Below are 22997 nucleotides of genomic sequence, written 5' to 3'. Positions count from 1 at the left end.
TAGATAGATTATAGATAGATAGATTATAGATAGATAGATTATAGATAGATAGATAGATAGATAGATAGATAGATAGATAGATAGATAGATGATAGATTATAAATAGATAAATAGATAGATAGATGATAAATAGATGTATAGAGATTGATAGACGATAGATAGATAGATAGATGATAGATAGATAGATAAATAGATAGATAGATAAATAGATAGATGATAAATAGATGACAGGCAAATATATAGATAGATATAGATAGATAGATAGATGATAGATAGATAGAGACTAGATGAATAGAGATAGATAGAGACTAGATGAATAGAGATAGATAGATGACAGGCAGATATACAGAGATAGATAGATAGATAGATAGATAGATAGATAGAAAGATAGACTAGATAGATCCATTCAATAGATAGAGAGATAAATCCATTCGATGACAGATAGATAGATAAATAGATATACAGATGACAGACAGATGAGATAGATGATAGATAGATAGATAGATAGATAGATAGGCAGAGAGATGATAACTAAATGGACAGAGATAGCTAGATGGAGATAGACAGACAGATAGACAGATAGATAGATAGATAGATAGATAGATAGATAGATGATAGATAGATAGATAGATAGATAAGATAAGATAGACAGGCAGATGGATGATAGATTTATAAATAGACAGTTGACAGTAGATAGATGATAGATAGAGACTAGTTAGATAGATCTATCCAATAGATAGAGAAATAGATAAATCCATTCGATGATGATAGATGATAGATAGATAGATAGATGATAGAAAGATCTCTGCCCCGTTAGTAAGTCCAGCAGTAACAAGGCAATGAGATGTTGCACCAACACACAGATACAAAATACCAACCGATTTACAGTAAATACTTATTAACATAACAAACGTTACATAAGGCTCATCCTGTGGTTCTGCCCACATGGAAATAACCGATACTTATAAGTCTCTCTGCCTATTCCCACCGGGGGAGAGCCCGCCCGTGCCAGCCGCCCCGCTGCCCACTTACCAGCCCGATGCATTTCTTCAATATGCTCCATATACTGAAGTTATTTCTGGGAAACATGGGGGCCGGCAGCGTGGTCCTACGGGAGAGGCAAATATTAGATATAGAGAAAAGGGAATCATTTAACCATGAAATAAACCCAATAGGGCTGTTCTGCCCCAATAAGGGGTAATTATATCTTAGTTGGGATCAAGTACAGGTACTGTTTTATTATTACAGAGAAAAGGGAATCATTTAACCATTAAATAAACCCAATAGGGCTGTTCTGCCCCAATAAGGGGTAATTATATCTTAGTTGGGATCAAGTACAGGTACTGTTTTATTATTACAGAGAAAAGGGAATCATTTAACCATGAAATAAACCCAATAGGGCTGTTCTGCCCCCAATAAGGGGTAATTATATCTTAGTTGGGATCAAGTACAGGTACTGTTTTATTATTACAGAGAAAAGGGAATCATTTAACCATGAAATAAATCCAATAGGGCTGTTCTGCCCCAATAAGGGGTAATTATATCTTAGTTGGGATCAAGTACAGGTACTGTTTTATTATTACAGAGAAAAGGGAATCATTTAACCATTAAATAAACCCAATAGGGCTGTTCTGCCCCCAATAAGGGGTAATTATATCTTAGTTGGGATCAAGTACAGGTACTGTTTTATTATTACAGAGAAAAGGGAATCATTTAACCATGAAATAAACCCAATAGGGCTGTTCTGCCCCCAATAAGGGGTAATTATATCTTAGTTGGGATCAAGTACAGGTACTGTTTTATTATTACAGAGAAAAGGGAATCATTTAACCATTAAATAAACCCAATAGGGCTGTTCTGCCCCAATAAGGGGTAATTATATCTTAGTTGGGATCAAGTACAGGTACTGTTTTATTATTACAGAGAAAAGGGAATCATTTAACCATGAAATAAACCCAATAGGGCTGTTCTGCCCCAATAAGGGGTAATTATATCTTAGTTGGGATCAAGTACAGGTACTGTTTTATTATTACAGAGAAAAGGGAATCATTTAACCATTAAATAAACCCAATAGGGCTGTTCTGCCCCCAATAAGGGGTAATTATATCTTAGTTGGGATCAAGTACAGGTACTGTTTTATTATTACAGAGAAAAGGGAATCGTTTTTAAAAATTTGAATTATCTGATTAAAATGGGAGTCTATGGGAGATGGCCTTCCTGTAATTCTGAGCTTTCTGGATAATGTATCCCATACCTGTACTGTTATCTACCCTCAGGGATGACTCCCAACCAGGCAATAAGGCATTCAGACTGAGGCCAAAAGCAATTGGTGGCTGGGTGGACCATCACATTGGCCGTATACGAGGGCCAGTAAGCAGCCAACTCGGAGAGACCCGGCTAATGTTAGCCGCATATAGCCAGCTTCATACACATAGAGGGGTGGACAATATTAACAAAAGTTGACCAGTCAGGGGTAGAAGAAAAAAAAAAATAGACAAAACCACATTTATATTTGTTACATATCTAGTGCTATTTAGTGGGGTTAGTTCTAGATTACTCTAGCACTAGTTCTATATGCTAAAAGTAAAATCCTTGGTGGGGGCCTACATGACCTTTCCCCTGTCAATCGGAACATACGGATCAGATACGGTTCTGCAGGACCTTCACACTTGCAAGATGACAAGGTACTGGGTAAACAAGGACCTTAAAGCGGCGGTTCACCTTTAAGTTAACTTTTAGTATAGAATGGCCAATTCTAAGCAACTTTTCAATTGGTCTTCATTTTTTCTTTTTTATAGTTTTTTAATTATTTGCCTTTCTTCTGACTCTCTCCAGCTTTCAAATGGGGGTCACTGACCCCTGCAAATGCTCTATAACTGCTACAATTTTATTGTCATTGCTACTTTTTATTACTCATTTTTATATGAAATCCCTCTACGGTTTGTATTCCGACCCCTTGTTTAAATCAGTGCCTGGTTTCTAAGGTAATTTGGACCCTAGCAACCAAATAGCTGCTGAAATTCCAAACTGGAGAGCTGCTGAATATAAAACGGAATAACTCAAAAACCACATATAATAAAAAATGAAGACCAATTGCAAATTGCCTCAGAATAGCACTCTCTGCATTATGTTAAAAGTTAATCTAAAGGGGAAAAACCCCATTAACAGCACTAGCAGCCTTTCTATTAGCCCACAGTTCATCTACTAATGCAAGTGTAACAAATGGATCAGCTTACTATCTGTTACTTACTACAGTAGTGTTACTATCTGTTACTTACTACAGTAGTGTTACTATCTGTTACTTACTACAGTAGTGTTACTATCTGTTACTTACTACAGTAGTGTTACTATCTGTTACTTAATACAGTAGTGTTACTATCTGTTACTTACTACAGTAGTGTTACTATCTGCCACATCAGCGCTTCCCATTCCAGGTATTTATGCAATTCAAGCATACATTGGTTTTGTTTGCTCTGCTTCAGCTAAGCTTCCTTACCTCTCCCTCTTTCACAGCTAAACCACAGAGCTTTCCAATCATTAAGGTGTCCATACCTGGTAAGCTTTGTTCACCATTTGAGCAAATCTCTCCCCCAATATACCCACCTTGGGTGGCTGATATCGTGGTAATGCGATTGTTTGGCCCTAGGGCCAAACGATAGCATTTCAATGATGGGATAGGAAAAGGGGGAGCAAGTACTGCATCAATGAGCCGACGCAATGCCCGATCCAATGAAAAATCAAGCATGTCCAATCAGCATTTTGGCCAGATATCGGTCAGGGGAGGCCTGTGGGGGGGCCCCATACACAGGCAAATAAGCTGCTGAGGTGGGCTTAATGACCTGTATTGGCAGCTGAAATCTGCCCCATTAAGGTTCCCATACACCTTCAAATCCGATCTCTTGGCGATGTCGCCAAGCGAGGGGATCTTCTCCCGATATCCCCCACCTAGAGGTGGGCGATATCGGGAGAATCCAGACGCGTGATATCGGGACGGGTATAGGCAAAGTTGGTTCGGGGACCACATCAACGAGCCAATGCGGTCCACGATCCGACTAGATTTTTTAACCTGCCCGATCGATATCTGCCCGATTTCAGGCCCAACATCGGTCGGGCAGGCCCGTCGGAAGTGCCCATACACGCCCCGATCTAAAGGACCGATATCAGCAGCTAGAATCGGCCCGTGTATGGGGACCTTTAGTCTTCACTAAAGGAGATAAAGGACAACTGTTCTCTTTTGACTATTGATCTGAACTCTGTATCTAGAATCCCTGCCATAAAGCGAAGCTGAGCTGCTGTTTATTGGCGAGACAGCCATATGAAAAAGGCGACTTACCGGTGTTTCTTTACCCCATTCTCCTGCACTACCCTCTCCCCATCCGCAGCTGCGTGCTGGTCGGTGAGAGTCATTTGTGAGCCTCTTTGGTTGGTGTCCGTGTACTCGCCGGAGGAATTATCCGAGTCCAAGCCTGTGTGGGAGAGAGCGAGGAGAGAGCGTTATGTGACTGACACTGAAGGTCTCACAATGGGTTTGCTGTAGTTGTGCAAGAGCGAGCGCTACCCCGGCACGGGGAAAGTCCAAGTTTAGTGTCCAGCAATCAACTCGGGCCCTTATGTCATTGGAAGCATTTTATTTAACCCTTTCCTCGATGGATCTAGCCTCACAGCAAGATCAGACTAGAGACATAAGGAACCAGAAATAAAAAGCTCAAGCGCTGGCGCTCTGTGTACTTTTCTCAATTTTAGGATGTAGGAAGGGAAGTAGTTAAAGGGGACATTGGCCTTTCATTTGGCAATGCAATCTAATCACTATCAGGTCAGTGATCTTTCTCTCCTATTGATACTGCCAATCTTTCATTAAAAACAGTACTTGGTTACTAGCGTAGGCCCCTAGCAACAAGGTTACCCCAATGTTTCTATATATCTGTAACCTTGTTATGGGCTAAGGGGGCCCAGCCTGAAGGCCAGTTAGGGGGGGATTTGGGGTGAGTGCTTATTTGTGCCCTGGGTACCCCTGGAACTATAGCAGGGTGACTGTTACCCCAATGTTTCTATATATCTGTAACCTTGTTATGGGCTAAGGGGGCCCAGCCTGAAGGCCAGTTAGGGGGGGATTTGGGGTGAGTGCTTATTTGTGCCCTGGGTACCCCTGGAACTATAGCGGGGTGACTGTTACCCCAATGTTTCTATATATGTGTAACCTTGTTATGGGCTAAGGGGGCCCAGCCTGAAGGCCAGTTAGGGGGGGATTTGGGGTGAGTGCTTATTTGTGCCCTGGGTACCCCTGGAACTATAGCGGGGTGACTGTTACCACAATGTTTCTATATATCTGTAACCTTGTTATGGGCTAAGGGGGCCCAGCCTGAAGGCCAGTTAGGGGGGGATTTGGGGTGAGTGCTTATTTGGGCCCTGGGTACCCTGGAACTATAGCGGGGTGACTGTTACCCCAATGTTTCTATATATCTGTAACCTTGTTATGGGCTAAGGGGGCCCAGCCTGAAGGCCAGTTAGGGGGGGATTTGGGGTGAGTGCTTATTTGTGCCCTGGGTACCCCTGGAACTATAGCGGGGTGACTGTTACCCCAATGTTTCTATATATCTGTAACCTTGTTATGGGCTAAGTGGTGACCAACACTAAAAGGCTGATGATAATGAGTGGATTAATGAGCCAAGAGGCCGCAGCCCAAGTAAAAGTGTGCATTAGGGGCTAATTTCTCCAAATATTTTCCCATATCTCGGCCTGTTGTTATCTAATTAAAGGATAATGAGGAAAACCCTCAGCCATCTGGAGTATCTTGTCACTCGTACAAAATCATTCCACTGCCAAAAGCCATTTTCGAGCTCTCCAGCTTCTCCCCAATGACGAGTTCCAAGTATTCGGCACATCTCCAGCCCTCCTACCCCATTTAATACGCGTCTCTAAATAACCGCGCTGATCAGTAGGAGACAGAAGCGTCGGGCTATTCTCTGCACTGCTGGTTCTGACTACTGAAACAATGTACAAGAAGCCAGCTGATTAACAGCCCCATGAATACAACAAAGCTGAGGTTCCCCCTGAGGAAATGCAGTGTTTGCCCAGGGAGTAGTCAGGCAGCAGTTGTATCCAGGGCTGAGCGGAACCGTCCCTACACAAGCTGAGGGATCTAGAGTCATTATATCGCTGCTCTAGGCCCCTCCGCAGGGGAATTTCACTCCGCTTTAAGCAGCAGGGACAAGACTGTATAGATGGTACCTGGGTATCTTTGCCTCCCTCGCCCAGCCTGGGGCTACTAATGTTCCCTGGCACACTCATACATTAATAAAGCAGAGAATAAGGGGGGCAGGTCTGTCCCCAAAAGGCATATGGCTACCTGAGTCAGACAAGCACAGATACAGACCCCTATATAGTACAGGTATCAGACCCCTGTGTAAATGCCCTCTCCCTTAGACTCAATTTTAATCAAATAATTCCCATTTTTAAAAATGTAATAATAAAACAGTACCTGTACTTGATCCCAACTAAGATATAATTACCCCTTATTGGGGGCAGAACAGCCCTATTGGGTTTATTTAATGGTTAAATGATTCCCTTTTCTCTGTAATAATAAAACAGTACCTGTACTTGATCCCAACTAAGATATAATTACCCCTTATTGGGGCAGAACAGCCCTATTGGGTTTATTTAATGGTTAAATGATTCCCTTTTCTCTGTAATAATAAAACAGTACCTGTACTTGATCCCAACTAAGATATAATTACCCCTTATTGGGGCAGAACAGTCCTATTGGGTTTATTTCATGGTTAAATGATTCCTTTTCTATGTAATAATAAAACAGTACCTGTACTTGATCCCAACTAAGATATAATTACCCCTTATTGGGGCAGAACAGCCCTATTGGGTTTATTTAATGGTTAAATGATTCCTTTTTCTCTGTAATAATAAAACAGTACCTGTACTTGATCCCAACTAAGATATAATTACCCCTTATTGGGGGCAGAACAGCCCTATTGGGTTTATTTCATGGTTAAATGATTCCTTTTTCTCTGTAATAATAAAACAGTACCTGTACTTGATCCCAACTAAGATATAATTACCCCTTATTGGGGGCAGAACAGCCCTATTGGGTTTATTTCATGGTTAAATTATTCCCTTTTCTCTGTAATAATAAAACAGTACCTGTACTTGATCCCAACTAAGATATAATTACCCCTTATTGGGGGCAGAACAATCCTATTGCCCAAATGCTAAGACATATTATGTAATGGCAGATAATGCCAGGACAGATGTGCCCCGTGGGTGCCCTTACCCTGTGCATGTACCCCCAAGCTGGCAAGGTATTATGGGTACCTGCTGAAAGCCCAGGACTCACCGGAGGCAATAAATCAATCCCCTTCTGTAGCCCTTGCTCCGAATCCCCCAGGGAGGTGTCCGTGGGTGCTGCTGGGGTTACAGATATCCTGGCACGCTGCAACCCACGGCACATGGGATGTACTAAGCGAGTGCGGAGCGTGCAAGACTTGGCTTGTCTGCCCCGGAGCTGCAGGAATTCAGGCACAGCGCTTCCCCATTCACTCCATGTCAAGCTGAAATTACTGCTGACCCTTCAATATACTTCCTTCCCCCCCCCCCCAAAGTGGGCGGTGCTCTCTAGAGAAGGCCCACAATGCACTGTATTCTGAATTCTGTACATATGAACCCAAATAACCTCACCGGCTCTGTAAATTATACAGTGAGTTGGGCCGGGAGGTGCAAGGACAAAACTCTGTGCCCTGATCTACAGATACAGTATCAGCAGCGTTACTGATAAGGTTCTCCTATAACCCCCCCCCCCCATCTCTTTGTAGTGGTGCTTTCCAGCCCTAAGGCCTACTAACAGCAGTGCCATGTCTATGGGTCAGTCCCCCCCCCCCCAGGCCCAAACTGTACTAATGGCAGTGCCGTGTCTATGGGTCAGTCCCCCCTAGGCCCAAACTGTACTAATGGCAGTGCCGTGTTTATGGGTCAGTCCCCCCTAGGCCCAAACTGTACTAATGGCAGTGCCGTGTTTATGGGTCAGTCCCCCCAGGCCCAAACTGTACTAATGGCAGTGCCATGTCTATGGGTCAGTCCCCCCTAGGCCCAAACTGTACTAATGGCAGTGCCATGTCTATGGGTCAGTCCCCCCTAGGCCCAAACTGTACTAATGGCAGTGCCATGTCTATGGGTCAGTCCCCCCTAGGCCCAAACTGTACTAATGGCAGTGCCATGTCTATGGGTCAGTCCCCCCTAGGCCCAAACTGTACTAATGGCACCGACGTGTTTATGGGTCAGTCCCCCCTAGGCCCAAACTGTACTAATGGCAGTGCCGTGTTTATGGGTCAGTCCCCCCTAGGCCCAAACTGTACTAATGGCAGTGCCATGTCTATGGGTCAGTCCCCCCTAGGCCCAAACTGTACTAATGGCAGTGCCAATTATATGGCCCATAGTGTAGGATTGCATTGATGTTTTTATGGGCCATTCCCCCAGGGCCAAACCTGCCGCGGCATCACCCTATAAATCGTAAGAGAGAAATCTGATGCAATGTATTTATATAAAAGAGAATGGGATGTTAGATTGGGAAATACAAGAGTCATGGTTACTATCAGAAGTGGGGAAATGATTTTTTCTGCCCTATAATTTAGAAGCTGCGGGACTTGGTAGTTTTATGAGTCATAAGTCGGATCAGACCCAGATATCAGGGCTGTTTGGCGGTTTTAAATTTACGTGTTGGGATTAAGAAAAGAGAATGGGAAATTAAGGTTAAAAAGACAAAGATACGGATCTTGGAGGCTGAACGGTGAAAGACTGGATTTCATTCTAAGAAGGGAAACCAGAGAGGAGATTATAGAGGGGGGACTCAGTGTGTGCAGAGATATGGTTCCCCCTCGCTGGGCCGTGCCGGGGCTGCGGGTCGGGGGGAAGAAAGCCGCGTTTGATAAAATATGCAGTTTATACATCCCGAGCAAAGCAGCAGAAAGGCATGATGGGAAGGGCTCAGGGTGGTCAGAAAAAACAAATCAAACTTTAATGGGGTGAACTCGACTGCACAAAAAGAGTTTTTGGATGTATTTCCCCTTTAGCCAAATGCCTATTTTCAGCTGAATGTGAGCCTCAGGCTTTGCACTGGTGATTGCAAAATAATTCCCAGCATCCTCTGCCAAACCCTGCTTCTGTCTGGCATACACATTGGGATGTACAGTGGGATGTACAGATGGATATACAGACATGCCCCAGGCCTCCGGCACGGATAGGAACGGTGAAGGTTGTTAAAGACCAAGCGCAACATTTTTAGCAAAACATTTTGTATCCCCGACATTGATTGGCTGGACTGGGGGGCTAAAACACATCAAAGTTTTTGGGGGGAGAGAGTAAATGTATTTTGTAATGAGCATTCTCATTGGCCAGGAGCTCTACAGCACATTTTTTGTTTTTTTTGGTCTGCCAAGTATAACCGGGACTGGCAAAGTTGCCAATAAAAGGGGGTTCCATTGGCTTAAAATTGAAGGAAATCACTGGGGAGGGGGGGGGGGGTCAAGGCGTACCTAGAAAGCAAAGCACTAAATTAGGGATGCACTGTATCCATTATTTGTGGGTTCGGCCGAACCCTGAATCCTTTATGAAAGATTTGGCCTCACGTAACCAAAAGTCACATGATTTTCGGGATTCGGATTCAGTTCCGGCAAACGTTGGGATTCGGGGAATCCGAAATCCTGCTAAAAAAGCCTGAATCTTCACCGAATCCTGGATTTTATTTGTCCCTACACTAAAGGCCACAGGTGCCATCGCCCTACAGAGCCACTGACCTGCGGCGCAGATACCCAATCAGCACTAGAAATCCCTGCGGCCATTGAGATTTGAGCGCTTACCTGTTTCGGCATCGTAGAACTCCTCCTCGCTGTTCATGGTGCTGTGCTGGGCGTCTGGGCTGCGGGCACGAGATTATTGCATCTTCCCCAGCGGGCAGCTATTCACTGAGGGACAGGGATTTCCACAGAGCGGTCACACCTGGAAGGCAGAGGACACAGTTAGCAGGGAGAACAACATGGCTGCCGTATGGCCAGCTCCATAAACCATCCATGAATCCATATAACAGGGAAACCTCACATTTATCAGTAATATCCAAGCAAGCTGTGTTCCAGACTAACGTGTGACCCCGCTGAGCTCCGGATCCCCCCCCACGGGCCGGCTCTGATACTTTATACAATGACCCGGCTGCTATTACACCAATGAGGCAGAGTGTGGGTGCCGGCAGATAGCAACTCGGGAGTGTGCCCCCTTTGCACTATCACTGCTTGTTCCCAGAATCAAGGTCAAGGTTGGAAGGGAGACGTGCGTGGGTCGGGCAACATTCAAGGTTCTGACGGCTGCGCTCCACATTGGGTTGGGGGTTCAAGGTGTAACCCCCAGCCAAATCAGACTGTCTACGTGTTGCCTGATGAACAAAACCTTCCAATATCAATTTAAGACAAATTATTGAAGGGGTTGTTCACCTTTGAGTTAACTTTTAGTATGATGTAGAGAGGGATATTCTGAGACAGTTTGCAATTGGTCTTCATTTTCTATCATTTGTAGTTTTTTTTTTTTGTTATTTCACTTTTTATTCAGCAGCTCCTCAGCTTGGAGTTTCAGCCGCTTTCTGGTTGCTAGGGTCCAAATGACCTTAACAACTAGGGAGCAATTGAAATGAGAGGCTGGTATATGGATAGGAGAGAACCTGAATAGAAAAAGTTACTTTTATTTATTGTTATTAAAATGAATAATAACAATAAAACTGGAGCAGAGCAGAGCAGTTTGTTGGCTGCCGGGGTCGGTGACCCCCATTTGAAAGCTGCAAAGAGTTACAAGAAGGCAGTAAAGTTCAAAAACTATAAAAAAATAAATAAATAATGGAGACCAATTGAAAAGTTGCTTAGAATAGGCCATTCTGTAACATATTATAAATTAAAGGTAAACCCAGGGTTGGACTGGGGGGTGAAGGGCCCACCAGTGCTCCCGCCCCAGGGGCCCTGCAGGTGCCCGCCCCTCCTACCCGCAGGGGCCCCCACCCGACGTCCTCCCCCAAGCGTGTAAATTTAACACGTCAGGGAAGGGGCAGGGGGAGCACCGGAAAGGGTCGGGTCTGGCCCACCGGGATTTTTCCCGGTGTCCCAGTCCGACCCTCGGTAAACCTCCCCTTTAATGGCTATTAAGGTGGCCAAAGCCACTTGTTTGGCAAAGTCAACCAAACGAGTGTATCTACTCCCGTTATACCCACCTAAGGTGGGCGATTTCAGGCTAATTTGGCCTAGGGCCCTAACTGGTGGTCTTAGGCACTGCCTGAACAAGATCTGGTCAATTTTAGGCCAGATACTGGTTGGTAAGCCTGTCGGGGGTGCCCATACACGGGCAGATAAACTGCCAAATCCATCTAAAGGACCTAAATCGGCAGCTACAATCTGCCCGTGTAAGGCTGCCTGTAGTGCAGGTAATTCCCATTGAAGGTGGTATCTGTCTGCCCCGTTCTATTCTCCATTCCTGGTGGTTCTGACATCTGAAACAATGTAGCAGAAGGCGGCTGATTAACAGACCCATGAAGAAGGCTGGGTTTCAAGAGTCAGAACCCACAGTGCAGAGGACGCAGAGAGATCCGGCTTTCGGCAGTCATGTTAAATATACAACTCCCGGGGGCTTCTGGGAATTCTAGTCTGATGGTGCCGACACCGACACAAAGTTAAAAAGACCCAACAAACTTTGATTCCAGCTCCGCTAAAAACACAATTATTATGAACCAAAATGAGCGATAATCTGAATTTCAAATCGGCCAAATCCTACCGGCAATCAAAATATTCATATTCCGCTAATCCATTCTTGTTTTTCTATCTTTTCTTCAAAAAAACCCTGCTGACTTTTTGTCTGTTTTTGCTTTTTCCCGGGTATCAGCTGTTGCCGCGGAAACCTGCATTGTTTTAAATCGGCCGTTTTAATTTCCCCGGAGAAGAGGCAAAAATGACATTTCCGAAAAAACAACACGGACAAAAAAAAGAGAAAAAACAGGAGGAATCAAAAGATTTCCCTCAGGCGCCAAAAACCCACAACTGCTCTTAGAATATGTATATCCCTATAGCCGCGACCCGGGGGGGGGGGGGATAATGATAAATATGTAAACGCATTCACCTGCGCCCGCCGTCAGGGCAAAGCGCCAACTGCCGAGAGCGGGAAGTACAGGCAGGCGCCCCCTAACTGTCACATCTGCAAACTTATGGGTAAAGCTAAAGGTCAACTAAACTTACTTAGCAACTCACAGCCCTAATACAGGTCCCACTGCTAAATCCCCACAACTGAGCCAAACTGCTCCTGGCTTCCTATGTACCTGCTGCTTATTGGTGATCACTGCCAGGGAGGGGGAGCGGCTGAACTTGGCACGTGCCAATCCAACTGTACAACTACCCCAATATACAGAGAAGGAATGTTCTGGGCACACAATAAGCTGTACCCCCATACTGTACTGTCTAAGGGAAACACTATGGCACCTCCTACCCATATGTATAAATACAAATATACAGAGTAGGAATGTTCTGGGCACACAATAAGCTGTACCCCCATACTGTACTGTCTAAGGGAAACACTATGGCACCCCCTACCCATATGTATAAATACAAATATACAGAGAAGGAATGTTCTGGGCACACAATAAGCTGTACCCCCATACTGTACTGTCTAAGGGAAACACTATGGCACCCCCTACCCATATGTATAAATACAAATATACAGAGAAGGAATGTTCTGGGCACACAATAAGCTGTACCCCCATACTGTACTGTCTAAGGGAAACACTATGGCACCCCCTACCCATATGTATAAATACAAATATACAGAGAAGGAATGTTCTGGGCACACAATAAGCTGTACCCCCATACTGTACTGTCTAAGGGAAACACTATGGCACCCCCTACCCATATGTATAAATACAAATATACAGAGAAGGAATGTTCTGGGCACACAATAAGCTGTACCCCCATACTGTACTGTCTAAGGGAAACACTATGGCACCCCCTACCCATATGTATAAATACAAATATACAGAGAAGGAATGTTCTGGGCACACAATAAGCTGAAGTTTTTAATAAGACTTTGAAGCCCTCGGAGTGGGAGGCAGACAGATCCGTATGCGTTTTGGCTCCTTGTTTGCATTTATTCAAATAAGGAAATGCAGATCCAAAGCCTAATTAGAGCTGAGCTTGCCTAATCCATACATACCCCCAATAAACAGGAGCCGGGGGGGGGGGGGAGTACGTGCCAAAATGAAGAGAAATGTAAATAAATTGAGCCTTAATCCACGGAACGACGCCGGTTCCTGCTGCATCCAATTACTGTCCTGTAAGCACCGCGTCCCCTGAATTCTGATTGGTCTGATACCTGCCGGACCCTCGCTGACTGTCTATTGCATGTTAATTGGTATTTTACCTGGTGCCATTGATATTGTTGGTTTATGGCTTGAAGACTCTGAGTGATGGGGGGGTAAATTACATATAATTATGTGTCCGACTTGCCCCCCAACTTTGTCAAACCCAGGCCCTGGGGGGGGGGTAAGTGCAACAATGATAATAGAAAGGACCTGGGTCATTTCAGTTGTGGGAAAGTTTCCCTTTAAAGATTGCCATGACCCGTGTATAGTCAGCCCCTGAACTGTCTCTATCTGGCAGCGCTGACTGTGCACGGAGCACTTGACTGCTGGGAGGGGCCCTGGGGTAAATACCGTGCATCAGCAGCCGGCACGCCAAGGGACCCGGGCCCACAGCCACGTGCATCTCAGCCCTTTCCTGCTTGTGTCATGTTTTATTTCTGCAGGTTATTCCAGTGCCAGAACATTCCTTCTCTGTATATTTGTATTTATACATATGGGTAGGGGGTGCCATAGTGTTTCCCTTAGACAGTACAGTATGGGGGTACAGCTTATTGTGTGCCCAGAACATTCCTTCTCTGTATATTTGTATTTATACATATGGGTAGGAGGTGCCATAGTGTTTCCCTTAGACAGTACAGTATGGGGGTACAGCTTATTGTGTGCCCAGAACATTCCTTCTCTGTATATTTGTATTTATACATATGGGTAGGAGGTGCCATAGTGTTTCCCTTAGACAGTACAGTATGGGGGTACAGCTTATTGTGTGCCCAGAACATTCCTTCTCTGTATATTTGTATTTATACATATGGGTAGGGGGTGCCATAGTGTTTCCCTTAGACAGTACAGTATTGGGGTACAGCTTATTGTGTGCCCAGAACATTCCCTCTCTGTATATTTGTATTTATACATATGGGTAGGGGGTGCCATAGTGTTTCCCTTAGACAGTACAGTATGGGGGTACAGCTTATTGTGTGCCCAGAACATTCCTTCTCTGTATATTTGTATTTATACATATGGGTAGGGGGTGCCATAGTGTTTCCCTTAGACAGTACAAACTATTGTTGGGGAAAAGAAACATTATGTCTGGGCCAGGGGAGCACTACTGGGGGGCATTGGTGAGGGCATGGGATTGTGATTCAAAGGGGCAGTTATATCAGGGGCAGTGGTTTGTTGCTCACACCGGGGCAATTACTCAGCGTGACTGAGCAGATATGGGATGAACGAGAGACACCTCACTGCTGACTCAACAGGCTTTGCTTTATCTGAAGAAAATAAAGGGCACAAAGGTATCGGTGTCTATAAAAACCTCAAACCTGCTGCGCCACATTCCCGGCAGATTTTCTTTGCTCTCTGCCTTTTATTGTACTACATTTCCCAGCATCCCCCGAGAGCCACAGTGTCACAATCACACAGAACAATGAAAATGCCCATTGATTCCGACTGGGACATCCCAGAGCAGAGAGAAGTGTTATCCTTTGCTTGTAAGAACCAGAGAATGTACTGGTCACTGGGTTCTGTGCCCCACAGGAAGTCCAGGTAAAATCTCTGCCATAAAGCAAGACAAAACTGCCATTTCTTTCAGGAAGAGACAATCCGTGTATCAAAAAACACTCTCCCCCACGCACACACAAGAAAGCACATCGGCAATGAATGAAATGGATCAGTACCCCCAGACAGCAGCCAGAACCAGTGCTGGAGCCTTAGCTATCCAAACAAACTGGCTTATACAAATAGCTGCAGGGCAACTGCTGCTGGGGAAAAAGCTGGATTGTAGAGGCAGAATAACCAACCCTACAACTCCCAAGCATTAGGTGGGGGGTTGTAGTTTGCCCCCAGCTGGAGGGCTGCCAGGAGGTCAGACATAAGGGCCAGTGACCAATATCGAGTATATTTTATATCTGCCCCTATGTGATCTGAATAAATAAAATCCCCCCAGCCGACAACCAATAACAAGACAGCGGGTCAGTCTCACTGGAACGCAATCACTAACAAGCCCCGCAAACATGAAAATGTACATTTTTTTGTTTTCTTATTGGCTACGTTGCCCAGAAACCACCGGCTCAGCGAGAACACTGACTCACAAAGGGATCGGCTACTTTACCTTTAGGCTATAACTGGATCAATAGGGCTCCCGGGGCTGTCGGCGCTCACAGCCCCCTTGCCGGTACTGATCCATCTCTGCAGAATTTATATGTGCCTTTTAGCAGAACTCCACACACACAGCCAACATATGTTTCTGCTTATTACCTCTCAACTAGTACAGTACATCCCCATCTCTACTACTACTCACCTACCTGCCTCCCAGGTACCCAGCCAGCCTTCCCTTACACAGTGGGGCAAGATGGAGACAGTAGGGCAAGAAGGACACAGTGGGGCAAGATGGGGGCAGTAGGGCAAGATGGGGACAGTAGAGCAAGATGGGGACAGTAGGGCAAGATGGGGACAGTAGGGCAAGATGGAGACAGTAGGGCAAGATGGGGACAGTAGGGCAAGATGGGGACAGTAGGGCAAGATGGAGACAGTAGGACAAGATGGAGACAGTAGGGCAAGATGGAGACAGTAGGGCAAGATGGAGACAGTAGGGCAAGATGGGGACAGTAGGACAAGATGGAGACAGTAGGGCAAGAAGGAGACAGCAGGGCAAGAAGGAGACAGCAGGGCAAGAAGGAGACAGCAGGGCAAGATGGAGACAGCAGGGCAAGATGGAGACAGTAGGGTAAGATGGGGATAGTATTGCAAAACAGAAAGGCAAGACAGCAACAGTAAGTTACTATGGGCACCTCGCAGAATACACAGAGAGTTGCAGTTTAATAAATAATGCCAGTGGGCATCGCATGTCTGTTTTGCCCCTGGGCTCTAATGGAACTAATATATAATATATCACAGCAAAGAGCAAACAAACTCTAATTCTGTACAACTTGCCTATTTAAACACAAAATAAAAACGACTGTATTTTGCACTCGAGGTCCCTAATAAAGGAATAAGGGCCAATAATGAAACCTCGGCACGAGCAGAATGGCGTTCAGCGAAATAAAGTCGGAAATAACCGCCTGCGCCGTATTTGTATGCACATTGCCAAATAATCCATTTGCGCCACAAAGTAAAACTCATTTCCGATGCGATCTACATAATGCGCAGCTTCTACAGGCGCCGCGGGGAGAGCGAAACGCAGAGAAATTAAAGCCGAAAACCAGCGTTTGCCTGTAATATTCTGATTTTTACCTGGTCCCCGGGGCTGAAGGAGAGAGATGGTTCCAAGAGCTGACCCTTGCGCTCTGTGCTGAGCTGTACCAGCGGAGCCGCTTCTACTAAACTTGGCTCATTTGAATAAAATGCGGAACGCGACGTCGGTAGGACAGGTGGAACAGGTTGGGCCAAACGGGGAGCTGTTTGACTGCTGTAAGGAGCTTAGCAACCAGGCACAAAGCAGGTACATTCCTTCCCCTAGATACGGCCTGGGCCTAATTATTATGGGAAGTTTCAGATCTGAATAAAGGATTTCCCTCAGTGTTACATAACCTGCAGCGTGTAGCATCATAACGGGTAGCTAGAGATAGCTAGAATCCCAGCCATAAAGCAGGGCAGGACTGCTGCTTACAATGGGGGGATCAGATAGGATCTGTGCCACTGTGACAGAATGCTCTGTTATACAGATAGCTAGAATCTCAGCCATAAAGCAGGGCAGGACTGCTGCTTACAATGGGGGGATCAGATAGGATCTGTGCCACTGTGACAGAATGCTCTGTTATACAGATAGCTAGAATCTCAGCCATAAAGCAGGGCAGGACTGCTGCTTACAATGGGGGGATCAGATAGGATCTGTGCCACTGTGACAGAATGCTCTGTTATACAGATAGCTAGAATCTCAGCCATAAAGCAGGGCAGGACTGCTGCTTACAATGGGGGGATCAGATAGGATCTGTGCCACTGTGACAGAATGCTCTGTTATACAGATAGCTAGAATCTCAGCCATAAAGCAGGGCAGGACTGCTGCTTACAATGGGGGGATCAGATAGGATCTGTGCCACTGTGACAGAATGCTCTGTTATACAGATAGCTAGAATCTCAGCCATAAAGCAGGGCAGGACTGCTGCTTACAATGGGGGGATCAGATAGGATCTGTGCCACTGTGACAGAATGCTCTGTTATACAGATAGCTAGAATCTCAGCCATAAAGCAGGGCAGGACTGCTGCTTACAATGGGGGGATCAGATAGGATCTGTGCCACTGTGACAGAATGCTCTGTTATACAGATAGCTAGAATCTCAGCCATAAAGCAGGGCAGGACTGCTGCTTACAATGGGGGGGGGGGGGATAGGATCTGTGCCACTGTGACAGAATGCTCTGTTATACAGATAGCTAGAATCTCAGCCATAAAGCAGGGCAGGACTGCTGCTTACAATGGGGGGATCAGATGGGATCTGTGCCACTGTGACAGAATGCTCTGTTATACAGATAGCTAGAATCTCAGCCATAAAGCAGGGCAGGACTGCTGCTTACAATGGGGGGGGGATCAGATAGGATCTGTGCCACTGTGACAGAATGCTCTGTTATACAGATAGATAGAATCTCAGCCATAAAGCAGGGCAGGACTGCTGCTTACAATGGGGGGATCAGATAGGATCTGTGCCACTGTGACAGAATGCTCTGTTATACAGATAGCTAGAATCTCAGCCATAAAGCAGGGCAGGACTGCTGCTTACAATGGGCATCAGGATGACTATGGTTTACCCACTCACTGGGCACTGAGTAATTGGCATTCTGTGCCACGCCGCTGGCATGTTTATGTTTGTGTGCGCTGTTCCAGTGATGGGGAGCCGGGAGCACTTTGCTAAGACCACTCGCTGCTTAATGAGCTGCTTTGGGAGAATGTGGAACAGACGGAGAATAAAACTCCAGCAACGATTTCTTCCCCTTTCTACACAGTCGGAACTGGCAGGAACGGGCAGGATCGCTCGGGCGTAAGGTGAGGGGGCGCCCCAGTAACACTATGGAATCTATTAGGCAACAGGGAATCAATACAAACCTGGCACGGTGTTGCTGAACTAACTAACCGCTACTGTGGGGGGAACAGTAACATGGGGGGGGGGCGCTGATTTAATCATTCATTGGTATAAGGGTTTGTATGCAAACACAAAATGATTGCGCAGGATTGGACGCTTGCCCCGCAGGGACCACTGATTGCACGGCGGGGGAATCCACTGGGAACCAATCACAAACAAACAAAAATGAGCAGCCAATCTGAGGCCTGGTAACAAGGGGGTTATTTTATGGCTCTCGATATCCGAAAATTGAACTATAAGGGGCGTAATTATTAACATTGGAGACCAATCAAACAATCAGATCTTTGTTTATGTTTTCTAGGTGATCGTTTAACTCTCATTGCTGATTGGTTGCTATGGGCAACATCACAGATGACATTTGTCTCTAGTGTTAATAAATTACCCTTTGCAGCTTTCAAATGGGGGTCACTGACCCCGGCAGCCAAACCCTATTGCTCTGTGAGGCTCCAGTTTTATTGTTATTGTTACTTTTTATGAATTATTTTTCTATTTGGGTCCTTCCCTATAAATATATCAGTCTCTCACTCAAACCACTCCCTGGTTGCTAAGGGAACTTGAACCCTAGCAACCATACAACTGCCGATATTCCAAACTGGAGAGCTGCTGAACAAAAAGTAAAATACTGTAGCTAAAAAAAACACAAATAATACAAAATGAAGACCAATTGCAAATTGTCCCAGAATATTACACTCTACATGATTCTAAAAGTTTACTCAAAGATGAACAACCCTGTTAAAGGTTACAGATTCCAATATATATAAGGGAAGGGGCAGTAATGATGTTGTAGTGTGTATAGTAAGGCAAGATGGTATAAGGGGAGGGGTAGTCATGGTGGGCTAGTGTGTATAGTAAGGCAAGATGGGATAAGGGGAGGGGCAGTAAGGGTGGGCTAGTGTGTATAGTAAGGCAAGATGGGATAAGGGGAGGGGCAGTAATGGTAGGCTAGTGTGTATAGTAAGGCAAGATGGTATAAGGGGAGGGGCAGTAAGGGTGGGCTAGTGTGTATAGTAAGGCAAGATGGGATAAGGGGAGGGGCAGTAATGGTGGGCTAGTGTGTATAGTAAGGCAAGATGGTATAAGGGGAGGGGTAGTCATGGTGGGCTAGTGTGTATAGTAAGGCAAGATGGGATAAGGGGAGGGGCAGTAATGGTAGGCTAGTGTGTAGAGTAAGGCAAGATGGGATAAGGGGAGGGGCAGTAAGGGTGGGCTAGTGTGTATAGTAAGGCAAGATGGGATAAGGGGAGGGGCAGTAATGGTAGGCTAGTGTGTATAGTAAGGCAAGATGGTATAAGGGGAGGGGCAGTAAGGGTGGGCTAGTGTGTATAGTAAGGCAAGATGGGATAAGGGGAGGGGCAGTAATGGTGGGCTAGTGTGTAGAGTAAGGCAAGATGGGATAAGGGGAGGGGCAGTAAGGGTGGGCTAGTGTGTATAGTAAGGCAAGATGGGATAAGGGGAGGGGCAGTAAGGGTGGGCTAGTGTGTATAGTAAGGCAAGATGGGATAAGGGGAGGGGCAGTAAGGGTGGGCTAGTGTGTATAGTAAGGCAAGATGGGATAAGGGGAGGGGCAGTAATGGTGGGCTAGTGTGTAGAGTAAGGCAAGATGGGATAAGGGGAGGGGCAGTAAGGGTGGGCTAGTGTGTATAGTAAGGCAAGATGGGATAAGGGGAGGGAGAGGCTCCAGGGAGAAGTAATAAAGTATAAGCTGTGAGTGAGGTGAGATATGATGGTGGCACTGCCAGTGTGTATATAGGTGGCAGCTTTGGGGCAGGATTAGGCCACGCTAATAAGCAGCTGAACACGCCTGTAATACCCTGTAATACCCACGTAATTATTACATGTGAAACCTCTCCGTGTTGGCTCCATGAATCACTTGCTTTGTGGTCACATGTTGTCACCTCCACTAACTGTCAGCGCCCACCGCCGCCGTGTCACATGTGTGTCCCCACTCCCAATACCCATAACGGCCGCCTATTAAAGGCTACACTTCCCCTCTGAGTGTAAAATCCACATCCTGCGTGACTCACGGGGCAAGCTCAATGACTGGCAAGCAGCCGCCCAGGGTGACAGATTTATGTGCCCACGTGGGAGAGCGCTGGGGCAACCCTGCCGAACGTACCATCTTACCCTGTGGGGGAGGGATTAACCCAATAGGCCGCGGGCGGGGGGTAGTGGTGGGGCTGTAGCTAACTATTTATGTCAAAGGTAGAACCGACAGTGACGGGAGAGAGAAGGTGCAGCTCAGACGTGTCACACGGAATGGCACCTGTCTCACCTGTATCACACCTGTACCTGGGAGCCTATTAAAGGGACAGATACACTGTAAGTGAACACGCCTCCGGCTCATACCTACACTCACTATTAGGGATGCACCGAATCCAGGATTGGGTTCCGTATTCGGCCAGGATTTGGCCTTTTTTGTCAGGGTTCGGACTCGGCCACACCAAATCCGAATCATAATTAGCATGCCATGACTGCCCCTCCCCTTATACCATCTTGCCTTACTATACACACTAGCCCACCATTACTGCCCCTCCCCTTATACCATCTTGCCTTACTATACACACTAGCCCACCATTACTGCCCCTCCCCTTATACCATCTTGCCTTACTATACACACTAGCCCACCCTTACTGCCCCTCCCCTTATACCATCTTGCCTTACTATACACACTAGCCCACCATTACTGCCCCTCCCCTTATACCATCTTGCCTTACTATACACACTAGCCCACCCTTACTGCCCCTCCCCTTATCCCATCTTGCCTTACTATACACACTAGCCCACCATTACTGCCCCTCCCCTTATCCCATCTTGCCTTACTATACACACTAGCCCACCCTTACTGCCCCTCCCCTTATCCCATCTTGCCTTACTATACACACTAGCCCACCATTACTGCCCCTCCCCTTATACCATCTTGCCTTACTATACACACTAGCCCACCATTACTGCCCCTCCCCTTATACCATCTTGCCTTACTATACACACTAGCCCACCCTTACTGCCCCTCCCTTATCCCATCTTGCCTTACTATACACTAGCCACCTTACTGCCCTCCCTTATCCCTTACACACTAGCCCACCTTACTGCCCCTCCCTATATCCCATCTGCCTTACTATACACACTAGCCCACCCTTACTGCCCCCTCCCTCTTATCCCATCTTGCCTTACTATACCACCTAGCCCACCTTACTGCCCCTCCCCTTATCCCATCTTGCCTTACTATACACACATGGCCCCACATTAACTGCCCCTCCCCTTATACCATCTGCCTTACTATACCACACTGGCCCACCATTACTGCCCCTCCCTATCCCATCGTTGGCCTTACTATATCACACTAGTCCACCATTACTGGCCCCCTCCCCCTTATCCCATCTTGCCTACTTTACACACTAGCCCACCATACTGCCCCCCTTCCCCTTATCCCATCTTGCCTTACTATACACACTAGCCCACCCTGTACTGCCCCTCCCCTTACCCATCTTGCCTTACTATACACACTAGCCCACCATTACTGCCCCTCCCCTTCATCCATCTTGCCTTACTATACACACTAGCCCACCATTACTGCTGCCCCTCCCTTATCCCATCTTGCCTTACTATACACACTAGCCCACCATTACTGCCCCCTCCCCTTATCCATCTTGCCTTACTATACACACTAGCCCACCATTACTGCCCCTCCCCTTATCCCATCTTGCCTTACTATACACACTAGCCCACCATTACTGCCCCTCCCCTTATCCCATCTTGCCTTACTATACACACTAGCCCACCATTACTGCCGCCCCTCCCCTTATCCCATCTTGCCTTACTTTACACACTAGCCCACCATTACTGCCCTCCCCTTACACCATCTTGCCTTACTATACACACTAGCCCACCATTACTGCCCCTCCCCTTATCCCATCTTGCCTTACTATACACACTAGCCCACCATTACTGCCGCCCCTCCCCTTATCCCATCTTGCCTTACTATACACACTAGCCCACCCTTACTGCCCCTCCCCTTATCCCATCTTGCCTTACTATACACACTAGCCCACCATTACTGCCCCTCCCCTTATCCCATCTTGCCTTACTATACACACTAGCCCACCATTACTGCCCCTCCCCTTATCCCATCTTGCCTTACTATACACACTAGCCCACCATTACTGCCGCCCCTCCCCTTATCCCATCTTGCCTTACTTTACACACTAGCCCACCATTACTGCCCCTCCCCTTACACCATCTTGCCTTACTATACACACTAGCCCACCATTACTGCCCCTCCCCTTATCCCATCTTGCCTTACTATACACACTAGCCCACCATTACTGCCGCCCCTCCCCTTATCCCATCTTGCCTTACTTTACATTATCCTATAGTTGCAGCCCCATCACCTTGCATTACAATAGGGCCAGGGTTGACTAAAGGGCACCTGTATGAGCAGCACGTGAAGCGTGAATAGCGAGGCACCCAAATGTGCTGGCACGGTGCCCACACTATATAAATAGGCCAGGGAGGAATGCAGTGCCAGTATGAGGGCTGGGTGGGTGCAGGCAATATCA

The 22997-nt window shown here is 46.4% G+C and overlaps 1 protein-coding gene across 4 annotated transcripts in view; it reads right to left on the bottom strand.

The window, feature by feature from the left end:
• Positions 1 to 22997, bottom strand: part of osbpl2 (oxysterol binding protein like 2) — a 55283-nt gene that overhangs the window by 17470 nt on the left and 14816 nt on the right. For 2 of the 4 annotated variants that reach the window (XM_031894019.1, XM_031894020.1), the window contains exons 2-4: positions 9861 to 9999; positions 4334 to 4466; positions 1033 to 1108 (exon numbers count right to left, since the gene is read on the bottom strand). In XM_031894019.1, the coding sequence (XP_031749879.1) occupies positions 1033 to 1108; positions 4334 to 4466; positions 9861 to 9897 (246 nt within the window). In that variant the 5' untranslated portion in view covers positions 9898 to 9999. Of the gene's footprint in view, positions 1 to 1032; positions 1109 to 4333; positions 4467 to 7345; positions 7500 to 9860; positions 10000 to 16600; positions 16647 to 22997 lie in introns of those variants that run through there. The other 2 variants (NM_205832.1, XM_031894021.1) reach the window with 2 other exon arrangements.

This window comes from Xenopus tropicalis, chromosome 10 (genome assembly GCF_000004195.4).
Source record: "Xenopus tropicalis strain Nigerian chromosome 10, UCB_Xtro_10.0, whole genome shotgun sequence".
NCBI lineage: Eukaryota > Metazoa > Chordata > Amphibia > Anura > Pipidae > Xenopus > Xenopus tropicalis.
Note: the sequence above shows the minus strand (reverse complement) of the source record. Positions and strands in the feature narration are given on the sequence as shown.